The sequence below is a fragment of the Chamaea fasciata genome, unplaced genomic scaffold (genome assembly GCF_029207755.1).
Source record: "Chamaea fasciata isolate MVZ Bird 193981 ecotype frontalis unplaced genomic scaffold, bChaFas1.0.hap1 SCAF_18, whole genome shotgun sequence".
Lineage (NCBI taxonomy): Eukaryota > Metazoa > Chordata > Aves > Passeriformes > Sylviidae > Chamaea > Chamaea fasciata.
The window spans coordinates 10,394,134-10,410,590 of record NW_027094103.1 but is presented as its reverse complement, the minus strand read 5'-3'; the positions used below and the strand labels follow the sequence as shown (position 1 = coordinate 10,410,590).

Sequence of the window (16,457 nt, the reverse complement as noted above, 5' to 3'; positions counted from 1 at the left end):
GCCGAGCCACTGGGGTGGGACAACACAATCCCAGCCCATCCTGTTCCCAGAGAAGAATTCTCCATCCAGCCCCAGGTGTTCCACGTCCACGTGAGCCTTGGCTTTGGTCCCTGATGCTGGCGAGAGTCTCATGGCACTTCAGGACACCTCTTTTCTCCCTGGAAATTTAGTGTTTTCTTCAGGGGCTGCTTCCTCTGCTCCTCTAATGTGCTTGGATGGAAACCCCTGGAGAGCTGCTGGTATTCCGAGCTCGCCAGCAGCGACACATTAGGATCTGTCATCTGCTGAGCATTACCTGGTTTTAAATCTGTCTCTTTGGAGCTAGGGAACTGCATAGGAAAATATTAAAGTAAACAATAAGTGGATTTACACAAATGTGACTGATTTCCATATTTTTCATCACTTCATTTTATTACTGGGTTTACGGATATGCTCATTTATTTATAGGGCAATCCAGTATTGATTCATTCCGATGCACTGTGCATAAACACATAAAAGAGAGTGATAACAATGGGAATACATTTTCAGTCTTTTAAATACTGCATTTTTTTTTTTTTTCCAATAGCCTTCATTAGATCCGCTCCGGGAGTATGAGCAATGTCCTTCGGGAAGCCCAGCCGGCCCCTCCGCCCAAGTGGCTCCGGATTTATGGGGGTGTCAGGGAGAACAGGATGCGATTCCCAGCGCGGCGGCAGCAGCTGCTTCCCCAGCTCTGCCACCTTCCTCCCACTAGGGAGGCTTTCCACAGGAGGCTTTTGGGGGATTTTATCCCCAAAGGTGGATTCTGCTCCTTTGAGGTTGGGTTTCTGGGCCGCTTTGGTGCCAGGAGGTGCAGGGTGGACACCAGTGAGGAGCTGCGGCTCCTGGAGCCAGGCTTAAGGGGGCTCAGGACTCTCTTCTTCCCCTTTTTACCCTCTTTTCCCTTCCCTTTTTTCCTTCCCTTTTCCCCCTTCCCTTTAATCCTTCTCTATTTTAGTTCTCTTTTCAAATATTTTTCCGTTTTCCTCCTTTTCATCGTTTTCTTCTCTCTTATCTCTCTAACTGCTTTTTCCTCTTTTCTGTTTCTTCTCTCTTTTTCTTTCCCCCCTCTTTCCCCCTCTTTGTCCCTTGTTTCCTCTCTTTTTCTTTTTCTTCCTTTTACCTTTTTCTCCCTTTTTTCCCCTTTCCCCCCCTCTTTTTCCTTCTTTTTTCCTTTTCCTCCCCTCTTTTTTCTTTCTTTTTTTCCTTCTTTTTTCCTCTATTTTCCTATTTTTTTCCTCTTTTTCAAATTTTTGAAAACCTGCACCTCTCCCATCCCATATATTTCCCCCTCAAACCCCTCTTTTCCTCTCTCCCCTTGAATATTAACCAGGGGAGAGCTGAGTGCTCCATCACCTGCATCACAGGAAGGAGCCCATAGACTCGGGGAGATGGATGGCAAACATTGCCCCTCTGCTCCTTCCTCTAAATGGGAAGGAAAAAAAGGGAAAAAAAAGATAATTTTTAAATACTAACCCGAAGGGGTGTGGATAGGCTTGTTGGGCCCTTTCTCTCTCCTGTTCCTGAACACATCTCCTAAACATTTAGGGTCTTACATAATTTTTTTCCACGAGGAAGGCGTAGCAGGACCAGGAGAAGAAATTGTAACCACGGAGGATAAACCCAGCTTTTATTTTTCCCCCCTCTTCAACTAAAGGGCAGCTCCTTTCTCTCCCCAAAAGCAGTTTAATGGCAACAGCTTGAGAGGGACAAAGTTTGAATATCCTTGTGCCGGAGAAAAGAGCAGAGCGAAAGCCCTGCTAATTACAAAAGTTGCTTTATGAAAGATAATTCAAAGCAATAATTTAGCAAACATAATCAAGTAGCGCAGATGGGGATTTTGATGAATAGTTTGCAACATGCAATTAGCAGCTCTTGCAGTTACATATCATTAACCCTCAGAGCACAAAAATTATTTTCTCATTATTAGATGAAAAGGTAAAATTAAGCTGACTAGACAGTAAAGGAACAAACTACAATTAATTACCTTCATTTATTACAGTCATTATTTTAAACTTATTTTTTTTTTACTCTGATAGATAGATGAAAACATCTAAATTAAAAGTTTTGTTCTGCTAAGTGGGAGGTGAAACTTTGCCATGCTCGGGGTGCGGGGCCAGCCTGGTTCCATCCCAGCTCCATCCCAAATCCGGGGATCAGTGGGAACCCCCTCATCACCCCCCATCATCCATGCCAGGGATGCAGAGCCTGAGCATCCCTGCCTTTATCCCACACCCACCTGGACCACTGCTGTCAGCCACACGGGGAATTTTGCCTATTTTTGCAGGAAGATATTTTTCCACAAGCATAACTTTCCAGGAAAATGTTTTTCATGGAAAACAATTACGGGGGGCTTGTAAGAAATCCAGCCTTGCTGGGGAATGAACCTGCCCAGGCAGCACCTTTTCCTGGTGATGGTCAGAAATCAGCCTGCTCCTCGTTGGGTTGGATGCTGAAAAACTTTGATTTTGGGATTTGTGTCGGTGGCAGATGGTTCGGAGCTGCCAACTGTCAGCAAATGCACTAAAAAAAAAAAATTCAGGGAGAAAGAATGGAGGGAAAAAAAAAAAAAAAAAAAAAAAAGAAGAAGGAAAGAACCAGCTCGAACAGTCAGTGAAAAAAACATGGATTAGGTTATGGTGGGGAGGGTGCATAAGCTTGAAATATTTTCCCTGTTGCTGATGTGGGGGCTCAGCCCAAGAAATGCTGTGGTGCACAGGAAAGAAAGAGCTTGGGCATCTTCTCCCTGAGCCAGCAGAGTCGGGATGATGTGGAAAAAAAGACGGGGGGAAACATAACCTAATGAACTGAGTATTCTCTGTCTCCGCTCTCAAGAACTTTGCCAAAATATCGTCGAACCTGTCAGGCAATATTACAACAAAATTAAGAACCAGCAGCAATTTTCTCTCATTCGGGATCCCGCGCTTTATAAAGTAAATTATTAATGCATTTTTTTTCCCCGTTAAGCAGTTATCTGCAGCAGTCTTGGTGTATTTCTCATTAGAAATAACATCATCTAAAGAACTTATATTGATTCTTCTTCCCCCCCCCCTTTTTTTTTTTTTAATCTCCGAATCATGAACGTGAACAACATATTTCTGTGATGTTCCCTTTAACTAGAATTCTCAGGCTTTATTTTTATATTATTGATCTTTTTGACATGAATTGCTTTTTGGCCTTGTGAAAATCTTGGGAGCTGCTCCTGCCTTTGGAGGAATGGGGCGGGGGGGGGCTGTGGGGTCTGGGTGGGCATGATGGGTTTGGGTGGGGTGTGATGGGTCTGTGGATGTGTGTGAGGGGTTTCTGTGTGTCTGTGATGGATCTGTGGGGGTGTGGGATGAATCTGTGAGTGCACAATGGCTCTGTGCACACCTGTGGTGGATTTAAGGAGTTGGATGGACACGGAGGCACCAAAGGATCCCAACACGTGTCCGGTTCCTCCCTGTGGTCCAGCCCCATCACCCAGAGCTCTCCCAGGACAGTGGCTCCTTCCTAATCTCCCCCTCCTTGCCACCCTCTCTCTCTCTCCTCAACTTCTTTACACATCAGCAAAAAAAAAAAAAAAAAAAAAAAAAAATAGAGAAAAAAAAATACACCCAAGGAAAACAGCAAAGGCTTGAATTATTTTTTTTTTCATCGCTTTTTCTTCAACATTTGGGGTCTCTGTTGCCGCTTTCTCCCCCCCAACAGCTGTTCCTCCAGGCTGAAAAAGAGCTCATTTGTGGTTTACTGCCACCAGCATTTAGATGGAAATAACCCACTACTTATCCTGCACTTGATCTCGTGGATGTAAGAATAAACTCTCCGCCGGTGCGATGCAAATCCCGCGCCTCTGGAGCGGGGATGCTCCGACGCTCCGAGCTCGCCGCCGCGCCGGGGAGGAGGACCGGCTGCGCCCGGGGGAGTTTTACCATTTTGTCAGTCAATTATAATAATATTTCTGCTTCCAAATGTTTAAAAAGTTGGCTTCGGAAGGTATAATCATGGCACAGAGGCCAGCCTGACAATAGTAATTAATTAGGCTATTACGCATTCTGCAGTGATAATTGCTTTGCTGGAAAGTCACCAGCCATGAAAAGGACCCGGCGCGTAAATGTAATTTATCAGCGATCCCGCGCCGCTGCCGCGCCTCACCTTGAGCCCACGGATGCTGCGGAGGGAGATGGAGGGGGGAAAAGTGGGAATCAGGAGTACCTGGATGTTTAAGGCGGAGGCAGAGCTCACCCAGAGCGGGCACCGAGGGCTCTGCAGGCGGGCGGTGGGTTTGTGTCGCTGATGGGCATCGTGGTGATGGGGAGAAGGGGAATGGTGCCGACCTGATCCCACTGAACCAGGGCTGCTCCCAGGGACACTCAGCTCCCCCATTTTTAGCCATTTTTTCCTCTTTTTAGCATGTTTTCTGATGTTGCCTTCTTGGATGTGGACGCAGGGATTGGTTCTGCCTCAAAAAAGTGAGAACTTAGGTGTTTTAATTATAAGACCTCGATTTTAGGGCTAGTGTGGGCTTTTCATAGGTGTTTATTCAGCTCGGTGTGAGGAATTACAGCAGGTTCAGTGTTGGGTGAGCCATCCCTGTGTGGGACTCAGAGCTGCTCCAGCAGGAATCTCCCCTGGCATTTGAGTAAATTATCCTCCATCCAGAAAAGATCGCTGAAAATGTTAAATGTCTTTTTGCCTACTGACATTTCCTAGGAGTTTAGTGAGACTCTGGGAGAGCCGAGTGGGTGCCGGGCTCACCATCCTGCCAGCTGCCCACACTGAGGGTGCCCTGGCACCCACATGGGCTGAAATGTGCTGGAGCCCAGTGCAGGGAATGCTGCAGGCTCCTTCCCACCCCACAGGGGGGGTGCTCAGACCTCCACAGGGTTTGCTGAGGAGAGGGAAAGGTTCCCCTTGAAAAATGCTTTGTCTCCACAATATGACTTGAGGAATGAAATGCAGTGCAAACAGGTTGATTTGGAGCCTGGGCCAGCTCTTTGCCCGTGGCATGGGTTAGGAATGCACAGGCACAGGCATCTTTGCTCTGCACCCTTTGGTTGTGATGGCAGCCCAGGGGAGATGAAGCTATTCAGAACAGCTGGGGCAGGTTCCAGGCATCCCCACGGCCCCCACCCCAGCTCCCCTCCTGTGTGCTCCTAAGGGTTTGGGAATGGGGAGATCACACAGGCCTGATGCCACGAGCACCTCAGCACTGCTGTGTCCCCACATCCCTAAAAATCCCCCCCCAGGGCTCACCCCACTGGCAGATCCGGCGGGCACGGCGCTGTTCTGCTCCAGCACACGGGCAGTGCCGGCTCCTGGCCGCCTCCTCCCTCCTTTCCCCTCTTCACTATTATTATTTTAAAACACCCTGAAGCCAAGCATTTTTGCAGAACGCTGAAGAAAAGCCCCCAAATTCCTCCTCTGCTGGAACCGCGGTGCTGAGAAAGTAGGTTTGTGTACGAGCCGCTATAAAAAGCCCGGCTTATACAATTTTAACAATAGAAAAATGATCTTTGTGCTCCAGTGCCTGCGAGCTCCGGAGGAGAAGGCGGCTTGCTCAGGTGGCTGCTGGATTACAAATGAGCCGTTTGCTTTGGGTTGGAATGACAAGCGATGGCAATCCGGGCTGGTGGGGTGAGCCAGGAGCTCGGCTGGCACGGAGCAGGGAAAAATGCCCCGGTGTGGGAGCTGCCACCAGACAGAGGCCCAAAGTTCAGGCTTTGTTTCATAATTAGCCCATCGGTGGCTTAAGAGCAATTGAATTGATTATTTCCCCTGTCACAACAGTGTATGTGCTGGGTGGGCACCTCTTCCTCCATCGCTGGCTGGTGTGAGTGCCCAGTTTGGCTCCAGCTGGAGGTTTTCCAGCTGGGAAGGGGTCACTTCCATCCCTGATGCCTGTGCATTCATGTCCCTCTGGTGCCCCATCCCATCCGCTCCAGGTGGGGCTGGATGTGGAGGGTAACCGAGGGGGCCTGGTGGGCAGCAGCCCCTGCCCCGAGGTGTCATTGTACCTTGAAAAATTAAAGGGAGTAAATGATTCATGCTCATAAATGTTGGATGGGAACACGCAGCAGATTATTGTTGTTGGGTTATTGCGGCTGGTGTGAGTGTCACCAGCACCCTGGTACCCCAACAGCTGAGGGGGACAGGGACAGGATGACATCTCCCAGTCCCAGTGTGAGCATCACTTCCACCCCCAGCACCATCCTGGGAGGGCGGCTGGGGAAAGCCGTGCGCCGGATCCGGCCCGGCAGGCACAACAACGGGCAGGCTTCTTTATTTCTTATTTAAGCGCCGACATTAAATTATAATTTTCATTTACTCAGAGCACATCAATGATTTAGGGCGACGTGACATGGCAGCGGCACGAGGAGTTTAGCCACAGGCAGCGAGCGGCTGCGCGGGGCGCGGAGCCGTGCCGGGGGGACCCGTGTGCCGGCTTTGGCGGCACCGATCCCGCTGGCTCCGCCGGCTCTTTCCTCCGAGCCCATCCCTGACCCCTTTATCCCTCTCCCCGCAGGTGATTGCACTTAGTAAGAGAAGCAAGGAGGCTGAGACGGCTTTCCTCAGCGTTTACAAGCAATTGCTCAAAGCTCCAGGTAAGCAGCGCGGTGGCGACCTGGCTGCCTAACGAGTCGCGTGCCGGTGCCCAGAGGAGCCAGCGAGGACCACAGCACTGTCCCCGGCACGGCTGGCACCGTCCCCGGCACGGCTGGCACCGTCCCCGGCACGGCTGGCAGCGTCGCCGACCGCGGCCGGCGCATGGTGCTCTGGAGATCCCAGCCGAAGAGAGGAGAGGAAGCAGCTTTTGCCATCGCTGTGTTTCAGCCCCTGAGCCAAATGCATCTTGACATTAGGAAAGGAATACATTTGCTCAGCCCGTGTAGTAACACTGCGGCTATTCCCACTTGTCTGTTTGACGGTAAGTTGACCGAAACGGCCGAGCGCCGGCTGGCAGCACGAGCCACGGGGACATCCTTCCTCTGTCACCCTGTGGCCAGGGCGCCATGCCATCCTGGGAGGGGGAAACCGAGGCACGGGGCAGCCCTGAGGTTTGTGTTGGCAGAGCTGGTCCTGAGGACAGGTGAGGGGCTGGGAGCCCCCTCCTGCTGCTCCGCACTTCGGGGGGTTTCATGTGCGCCAGGCACGGAGCGTCCCCCGGCACGTCGGGGACTGAGAGCTGCAAACGGCTGAAGATGCACGGAAAGGCTCCTGCAGGGCCACTAATTCATTTTCCAGACATTTAGGAATAACAAAATGTTTTAATGATTTCTTGGGGGAATTAGGGAGACATATTTTTGTCCTCATTAAATTTTCTCCTGTGCTACGAGAACCAAATGTCAGCTCGGTTTGCAGAACCCAGTTATCTTCCCTCCCCACCTCCCCGCGCTCACCCGCCGGCTCCTCCCGCCTGCACACGCCTGCTCATGGATGCACACACATGCACGCCCCAAAACTGCTTCTCTGCACTCCTCCTTCTCTTCTCCTCTCTCTGCTTTCCACAGCATCGTCCCTTGCTCCTCTCCTGCTCCCCAAATCCTCCCTCCCACGGTTCATCCCCGTCTGTTCCATGTCCACATGTCTCTCGACAGGCGAACTCTTTGTGGAATACTTTCCAAGCTCCACATAAGTCCTGATTCGACATTTTTTGCTTTGAATGGCTGCTGTCAACACAAATCTCTGGCAGAGACTGTAACAGAGCCTGATTGCTCAGCAAGTATTTTGATAAGTGAGCTGGCTGTGTGTCTGTAATTACGGGAGAAAACCGTAAATCTTTTGGATATTGTTCACACAGATGTGGCGTGAAGGGAAGGGGGGGAAGCAGTAAAATGTGTTAAAAGCATAATTAATGTCATTGTTGTTGGGGATGATTTGATTTAAGGCTGACTTTGACTCGTGGAGGGATTGGTAGGGCGCTGGTGGATGTGCTTGAGCAGGTTGGGATGGGGTGGCAGAGGAGAGGCCATGGTGATGGAGAGGTGACAATGCTATGGAGGTACTGTGGGTGTCCCGTGAGTGCACCCACGGGTGGCCCGTGCTCCTCCTGGAGCCAGGCAGCAGCAGCATGGAACGTCGGCCGGGTAGAATGGCCCTGGCACCGGGATTAGCTGGTGAACCCCAGGGATAGAGGTGCTGCCTGGAGCTGTGTCTGCTCAGGAGAAGGTGGGGAACACTCAGAACTGCCCCTGTCCCTGTTAGTGAGCATCCAAAGGAGGGCCGTGGAGACGGTGAAGGGTCTGGAGGAGGAGGAGCCTTGTGAGGAGCAGCTGGGGCACTTGATTTGTTCAGTCTGGAGAAGAGGAGACTGAGGGGACCCCTCACCCCCACGCACAGCATCCTCACGAGGTGCAGTGTAGGGGCATCTCAAATCTCTGCTCTCTGGGAGCAGGGGCAGGACCCAGGGAACAGCTGGAGCTGTGTCAGGACAGGGTTAGGTTGGATTTTTGGGAAGGTTCTTCCCCCAGAGGGTGCCCAGGCTCCCAGGGAATGGGCAAGGTGCCAGAGCTCCAGGAGCATTTGGACAGCACTCTCAGGAATGCACAAGGCGGGATTGTTGAGGTGTCTGTGCGGAGCCAGGGGTTGGACTCCTGGATCCTCGTGCTCCCTTCCAACTCAGGATATTCCGTGATTCTGTGATCCTGCTGCAGCACTGCCGGTGCCACTAAAGGACGGCCAATGACGCCAGCTAGTGGTGGCACTTATAGATATTTATTTATTTAAATGATACGTATATAAACCGTATATATATAATATATTAACTGTGTATATAGTGGGTGAGGGTATGGAGTGATAGATCAGCGTGCCAGGGCAGGGACACAAAGTTTCCCAGGGGAGCTGGCTGTGCCTTTGATGGGTGATGCTGCACCAGAGCGTGTGGTGCCCTCAGGTCCTGTTTAGCCACAAGGTCTCACATGTCACCTGTCACCCATCTGTGCTGCCGGCTAGTGTCAGGTCTAACCTGTCCCAGTGGAAGATGTGATCCACGGAGCAAGGGACTGCACCTCAATATCTCACGTGTGGTGGCAGAACCGGCCCCACAGCCAGGGATGGCGTTTCCCAGTGGATGGGCAGTGTGGCATTAGCTCAGTGTAGTTATTCCAGCTGGGAATTCGGCATGTGCACTGCCCTGGCTGTTGTAAAGGTTTGCTCTTCCCAAGGCTCTGCTCCCACCATTTCATCCCAGGCTGGCAGCTCCAAATAGGTAACAGCACGTGAGGGCATCGCCCCTGCTGTATTTCACCAGCGAGGCTGCAGCTAAGGGGAAGGAAAATGCTGACCTGAGGAAAATCCCTGGTGCTTTATCGCTCAGACCCATTTTTCCCATATTATTTCTCATCTTGGAGGCAGGAGGAGTTGCCGGCGTGGATTGAACAGGGCCTGTCCCAGAGTTTATCTCCATGGAGGCAGCTCGCAGGCTGTCACGGAGCCTCCTGCCAACACCCCCAGGGCTGGGGAGTGTAGGGGGGATCCCTGCAGCCCCCAGAGTGCAGGGTTTAATTATCCACATCCTTATCTCCACTCATGTAGTTATGGGGGTTATTAATGGCTGTGGGAGCATCCAGGCTGGCTGGGGCTGTGCTGCATCACTGCCATCCCACAACCTTGGGTGGGGAACCAGCCTCTGGGACGCTGAGTTGAGACAGGCCAGGAGCTGAAGGATGCCATGAGCATCCCAGGAGGGTCCCAGCTGGAGCCAAGTCCCTGTTTCAGTGCCAAAGCTGGCAGCATTCAGCGTCTGCCTCTGGATCCTCGTGGCCAGAATCCTGGCACAAACCTCTTATTCCACCCATCCATGGGGTCTTTGTGATGCCCGGCAGAAAGAAGGGATAACATTCCCTGTGGAGGATGCTCCAGGAGCTTTTGGTCAGGCAGTCACTAATCCTGGGGGTGGAAGCTGTGTGGTGGGTGCTGTGGGGTGCCATGCTGTGGGATGGCAGGGCAGCAGTGAGGCAGGCGGACAGACCCCCAAATCCCATTCGGAGGAGCATGTGTCTTGGCATTTCTCGTTTGCAAGGAGCATCCATGTGGGCAGGGACCAAATCTTGCATCTTTTGGGCAGGTTCACCCCAAAGTCATCTGGTGCTGTGTTTGACCCTCAAATCCCATGACGTGGCCTCCTTTATCCCACACCACTTCCATCTCAGCCAGGCACTTGCCAAGCAGCAGAGCTGCTCTGTGTCCCATTCTGAGTGGAGGCAGCCAGTTGTTGGAATTTATTTCCATCACTGTTATTATCTTTTACCCTTGGATGCCTGCCACGCGTGCCTGCCGTACAGTAGCATGCCCAACTCCATCCCACTTCCCTGTTTGCCTAACTTTTTGACCCTGGAGGATTCAAATCTATTTTCTTTCCTCTTCTTTTCCACAAAAAAACCCCACCACCACCAACAACAAAAAAAAAACCCAAACCTATATTAACCTGGCTCAATAGGAGGCATTTTCTTGAACTTATTAAAAAATCCAGACTTGTAAATTAATTTGTTCATGTTGTACAATGGCAGTGCAGATGGACTCATTAGCATGCACACAACAAATAATTATAGATGAATTTTTAGCTGGCCTGCTTAATGGGCTTGCTGGGTTAATTATGTCAATGTATAATTACATCAGCCCTGGGAGACATAATGGCACACCCCGCTGAGCAGACACTAGCTAATGATGGTGTAATGCTGACAGAGGGAAGACGGACGGCTCCGGATGCACCTGCTTACCTCGGCACAAACCTCCATTGTCTGCGCCCAAACCGGCCCTGCCGGAGCCACCGGTGCCGTGGGTGCCACCGGCTCGTGCCGGGAGGTGATGTCCCCCATGCCCCCTGCCCGTCCCTCCGTGCCTCGGGGCTGGCAGTGAAAGGCAGGACGCCAGGGATATTCCCATGGCACCCGGAAAGGCAGGACCTAGGATGTCCCCATGGCTGCTAGAAAAGCAGGATTTGGCGTGTCCCCGCGGCTCTTGGAATGGCAGGACTCAGGGATGTCCCCACAGCTCTTGGAATGGCAGGACTCAGGGATGTCCCCATGGCTCCTGGAATGGCAGGACTCAGGATATCCTCATGGCTACTAGAATGGCAGGACTCAGGATATTCCCACAGCTCCTAGAGAGGCAGGATCTGGCATGTCCCCACAGCTCTTGGAATGGCAGGACCTGGTGTGTTCCCGTGGCTTTGGGAAAGGCAGGACCCGGGATGTCCCCATGGCATGGGGAGGTGGGAGAGGGCCCGTGGAGGGTCATCCCTGCTGCTCACCGCCCATCCCACATCCCGCAGACCCCGCTCCTGTGCTGGAGGCAGCCCGGAGCCTGGAGGATCGGCTGCAGCAGCTCCAGCGCCTCGAGCCCGAGCCGCCGCCGCCCCTGAAGGATCTCAGCCGGCCCTGGAAGAAGCACACGGAGCTCGTCAGCACCAAAGGTACCGCCCGGCTGGGGAAGGGTGGCAGCCGCGGTGCTCCCCGTGTGCCGCCTCTGAGCATCCCTGGAATGCAGGGTGTGCCCCAGGGCCAGGACGTGCCCCCCGGCCACCGCTGCTGTCCCCTCCGCAGCCGTGTGACTGTGTCCCCCCGCAGAGCGCAGGGAGGGGAAGTCGCCGGCAGCCGAGGCCCCGCTCCCCGGCCTCGACGGCAAGCCGAGCACAGAGACCTCGCTGCAGCGAAATGAGGCAGACAAGCAAAAGTACGTGAGTGCCGGGAACGGGGCCGTTTCGGGGCGCTGCGAGGACGCGTGGCTCTGTCCCCGGCGCTGCACGGAGGTGTTTGTCCATTCCCCTTCTCCTTCCCTTTGCTGTCCGGTTGGGAGCGGTTACATCCTGCTCAGAAACCTGACACCGTCCCAGACACTCCCGGTGTCCGTCTGTCTGTCCATGCCCAGTCCCAGGTGGTTTTGGGGAAGCAGCAGGCACAGGCACAGCCGGGACGGGTCCCTCCTGTTGTCCCCTTGTGTTATCACTGGCACATGGCTTTGTTCGGACTAATGGATTGAATCCAGGGCGCTGGATGAACCTCATTAGGTGACCTTTTAATTTTGAGGCTCCCGGCCTTCTCGGTGCCTTCATTGTTATTCCTTAACACGCTGCACCGGGAAACAAATGAAGAATCTTTAAACCCTAAATTGCAGATCTCTGCGAGTAAGTTCCTGGCAAGTGCGGGCTATAAATAATGCAGAATAACTTTTCCCTGATTGCTTCCCCCTCCTCCAGTTAATTACAGGTGGGGGTGGGCTGCCATACCCCCCTCAGAGGGGTTTCAGCCTCAGAAATCAGGGAGTGTTTTCAACCCAAAGTGAATTTTTTTACACTTGGGGCAACGAACCCCCTAACATCGGGGAGGTAACGTGGCTTGAACACATCCTGGTATCCACTGTTGGGTCTTTCCTGGCTTCGGTGAGCGATGGGGTAGAGGAGGGGACGCTGTGAGGGGTCTCTGTGTGAATTTGGGGGGCTGTGGGGTTGGCACGGCCGCGGTGCCCCCGGTACATCCCTGGTGCCCGTCTCTCGCAGGGGCCTGCAGGAAGCTCAGGTCACCTTGGCCGCTCGGCTGGGGGAGGCAGAGGAGAAGATCAAAGTGCTCCACGCAGGTAGTGGGGCCGGGACAGGGGCTGCTGACCACGGAGGGCCAAGCCCCCACCCCACAGCTCACCCTCCTCTTCCTCTCGCCAGCGCTGAAGGCCACCCAGACGGAGCTGCTGGAGCTGCGCTGTAAATACGACGAGGAAGCGGCATCCAAGTAAGTCCCCAGCAGGGCTGGGTTGTGCTCAAAGCTGAGCTGAGCCACTTTTGGCAGCACTGGGACATCTCCTCGGTGCTACTTGAGGAGCTGAGACACTTCAGGCCACTGCAGGAACATCCTGAGTCACGGTGTCACCGAAACTGCTGGAAAAACAGAAACTCTCCAACAACTTTTAAGTGTTGGAGAACCAGGGCATTACTTGGTTCTGGCCAGGATGTGCAACAGAAATTATTTCATCCACGCGTGCCCGGGTTGTGCGGTGAAAATCATTCAACACGTGGTTCTTTACCAGACCTTTCACGTATTTATACATAAAAACCCCACAGAAATCCAGGTTCATTGGTCTCAAATGACACAATTCCTAGTATTCAATCTCCTAATTGTTATCATTCCCTTCGCTTTTGATGCTAATTGAGTCATCATCCTTTGGTTCTCTTACCTATCTTCTCCCAGACCAGGTGTCTCCAACTCATCAGGGGGGAAATGTTCGTTAATGTTCACTTATCTCCTTTTTATCTCCTGGCTACTCCCAGTTCTTCCCCGGTGAACAGTCTCTTGAAGAGAAACTTCAATTCCCCTCCCCCTGGGCAAAGGCCAACAAGCCCCTGACTAAAGTTACAAAAGAATTTTGGAAGTTGTACCATTTCCAACAGCGGGGTCCTTATCCCTGGCCTCCTGCTCGTGTTCTGGGCTGTGTCTGTGACTCCACACTCTCGTTTTCTGTCACAGGGCAGACGAAGTGGCCATGATCATGACCAACCTTGAAAAAGCCAACCAGGTGAGCCAGGAGCTGACTTTGCAGGAGCCGGTGGGGTTGGCCCTGCAGAGCCCGAGGTGCTGCACACACCCCGGGCATCTGTGTGGCCGGGATGTCTGTCCCCAAAACTGATAAGGGGTTGACAGGCACCAGGATTGGGAATCCCAACAAAGGAGAGCTCAGATTTCCTCCCCCTGGTGGGAACCCCTGCCCCATGTGTGGGGTCGAGGGTGTGTTTGGGATTCTGCCAGGCTCCGTTTGGCTGCTGGAGCTGGCATTTGTCACTTCCAGCCTCTCACGGGTGTTTTAGGGCACAACCCACACTTGTTCCTGTGTTAGATTCCGGTGTAATCACTCTTGGTCCTGTCCATTCCTCTTAATTAGTTTTATTTAATTCTGAAAATGTAGGTACAAATAAATGCATGTGGATGATAAAAGAGGTCTAAAGAGCAATTTGTATAAATTAAACTAGCCTTTTGGGTGGAAAAAAATCTGGTGTCCTGGAGATGGTCTGCAGCCAGTGCCCAAAGATTGGGATCAGGAACCGTGTTAGGACATGGGGACATTCAATCCATGGGGGGAGCTTAAATACCTGGGCCAGTCTTATGATGCTGGACGTGGGAGTGGGATGCCCAGGAGAGGCACAGATTGGGGCAGATCCTGGACCCTGTGTGGGGTGGGATGTGCCTGGTCTGATTCCTGTTCTGTTCTCTCGCAGCGGGCGGAGGCGGCGCAGAGGGAAGTGGAGAGTTTGCGGGAGCAGCTGGCAGCCGTCAACAGCTCCCTGCGCCTGGCCTGCTGCTCCCCCACGGGCACCACGGGGGTGAGAGCATCCCCGGGGCCAGGAACATCCTTTGAGGGCAGGAACAGCCCTGGGGCCCGGAGCATCTTTTGGGATCAGCAGCACCCCACTGCAGCTGGCAGCATCTCTCATAGCCAGGAGCATCCCGCTGCACTTGGAAGCACCCCAATAGTGCAGGAGCATCTTTTTGTGTTTGGGAGCACCCAAAATGCCCGAGGAGTGTTCCCACCCTGAGGTGGTGGTGCTGGCTGTGCCCTTCAGCCTCCCATGGAGAAAGGGACAAGCACCCCCACAGCACCAAAATGCACCTGGGAATCCTTTAAGGGCAGAAGGAAGGCCTGTCCCTCCCCAGGGCTCTGTCATCAGGGTCCCCAGTGCACCGGGCTGAGCCCTGGGCTCACCTGCTTGCTATGGGGACATGTCCGATGGGGAGGGTGGCCCTTGTCCCCTTGTTAGGCAGCCGGGAGCTGACAGTGTCCCCTCTCCCAGCAGGACAAAGTGAACTATTCCATGTGCTCAGGGTCGAGGTTGGAAGCAGCTCTGGCTGCCAAGGACCGGGAGATCCTGCGGCTCCTGAAGGACGTCCAGCACCTCCAGAGCTCGCTGCAGGAGCTGGAGGAGTCGTCTGCCAACCAGATCGCCGAGCTGGAGGGGCAGCTGGCCGCCAAGAACGAGGCCATCGAGGTGCGCCCGCGGGGGCTTGGGGTGTGCCAGGGGTGGGGGACACGGGTCTGGGCCGTGCCGGGTGTCCACCGGGAGCCACCTGCAAGGACTGCCCATCTCTGTTCCACAGAAGCTGGAGGAGAAGCTGCAGGCACAGGCAGACTACGAGGAGATCAAAACGGAGCTGAGGTATGGCGTGACTGGCACCCGTGGCTGCCTTGCCGGTATCCCCGCTGGCCAGGTGCGCTCCCACAGCCGTGCCACTCGGCCGTGGCCACCGTGTCACCCCCTTGTCTCCCTCCCAGCATCCTGAAGGCGATGAAGGTGGCCTCTGCTGGCTGCAGCCTCCCCCAGGCAAGTGCCGCGGCGTGTCCCGAGGCGCTGGCCGGGCTGTGCCAGCCCTGCCCACGGTGCCTCCGCCGCCTGTCCCCATCTCGGCTTGGCTCCTTGCAGAGCATCTCCAAGGCGGAGGAGGCCCTGCTGCTGGGGAAGGAGGCTTTCTACCCCTCCCAGAAGTACCTACTGGAGAAACCCAGCCTGCTGGCCAGCACTGGTAGGGACCCTGGATTCTGTGGCATCCAGCTGGGAATATCCATGGGAATGTGGGAGGTGGGGACAGATCCTGCCCTGGCCATGGTGGGATGGGAGAATGACAGGGGGTGGAGTGTCGCCTGGGGAAACTGAGGCAGGAGCTGTTTGACTGCAGGGCTGTGCCAGAGCCGCGGCCGTGGGGGCTCTAGTGTGTCTCCCTCTCTCTCCTTCATCTCTAGAGGAGGATCACTCCGAAGACGAGTCAGGGAAGGATCCACTGGGCATGGAGCAGCCGTACCCATCCCCCCACCACGCCCCGGCTGATGACCCCGTGTCCCCCACTCCCCTCCCACCGCTGCCTGGCCCCGGCATGGCCCCCGACGGTCCCCGGACTTTCTCGCTGTCCCCCTTCCCGGGGGGCGAGCGGCTTTCAGGGGACCCCAAGGCCCCCCACCTCCCACTGCCCAGCTACAAGAGCGAGAGCGGCACCGGGGCACCGCCCTTCCCCTCCTCCTTCTTCGGGGCCAAAAGCAGCACCGTGCACTCCGTCCCTGTGCCGGCCACCAGTGCCACCAGCCCGCCCGGCGAGCCCTCCGAGGGCGGCGCCGGCAGCTCCGCCGAGGAGGAGCAGCTGGACACGGCCGAAATCGCCTTCCAGGTGAAGGAGCAGCTGTTGAAGCACAACATCGGGCAGAGGGTCTTCGGGCACTACGTGCTGGGGCTGTCGCAGGGCTCCGTCAGCGAGATCCTGGCGCGGCCCAAGCCCTGGCACAAGCTGACGGTGAAGGGCAAGGAGCCGTTCATCAAGATGAAGCAGTTCCTCTCCGACGAGCAGAACGTGCTGGCCCTGAGGACTATCCAGGTGCGCCAGAGAGGTGAGTGGTTGGGGTGGCCAATGGGTCCTGTCCTGGGGTGCTGCAAGTGATGCTGTGGCATCCCCTCCCAGTGCACCCCAGTTCACCCTGGCAGCGCCCTGGGTTCC

General features: G+C 54.4%; 1 protein-coding gene across 6 annotated transcripts in view; it reads left to right on the top strand.

Annotated features, from left to right (window-relative positions):
• Nucleotides 1-16,457, top strand: part of CUX2 (cut like homeobox 2) — a 64,090-nt gene that overhangs the window by 40,002 nt on the left and 7,631 nt on the right. Inside the window, exons 2-13 of one of the 6 annotated variants that reach the window (XM_066199557.1) lie at nucleotides 6,524-6,602; nucleotides 11,270-11,410; nucleotides 11,565-11,670; nucleotides 12,494-12,570; nucleotides 12,653-12,719; nucleotides 13,452-13,500; nucleotides 14,198-14,302; nucleotides 14,774-14,965; nucleotides 15,075-15,133; nucleotides 15,250-15,298; nucleotides 15,398-15,497; nucleotides 15,715-16,350. In XM_066199557.1, the coding sequence (XP_066055654.1) occupies nucleotides 6,524-6,602; nucleotides 11,270-11,410; nucleotides 11,565-11,670; nucleotides 12,494-12,570; nucleotides 12,653-12,719; nucleotides 13,452-13,500; nucleotides 14,198-14,302; nucleotides 14,774-14,965; nucleotides 15,075-15,133; nucleotides 15,250-15,298; nucleotides 15,398-15,497; nucleotides 15,715-16,350 (1,660 nt within the window). Of the gene's footprint in view, nucleotides 1-6,523; nucleotides 6,603-6,660; nucleotides 6,926-9,782; nucleotides 11,411-11,564; nucleotides 11,671-12,493; nucleotides 12,571-12,652; nucleotides 12,720-13,451; nucleotides 13,501-14,197; nucleotides 14,303-14,770; nucleotides 14,966-15,074; nucleotides 15,134-15,249; nucleotides 15,498-15,714; nucleotides 16,351-16,457 lie in introns of those variants that run through there. The other 5 variants (XM_066199553.1, XM_066199554.1, XM_066199551.1 and 2 more) reach the window with 5 other exon arrangements.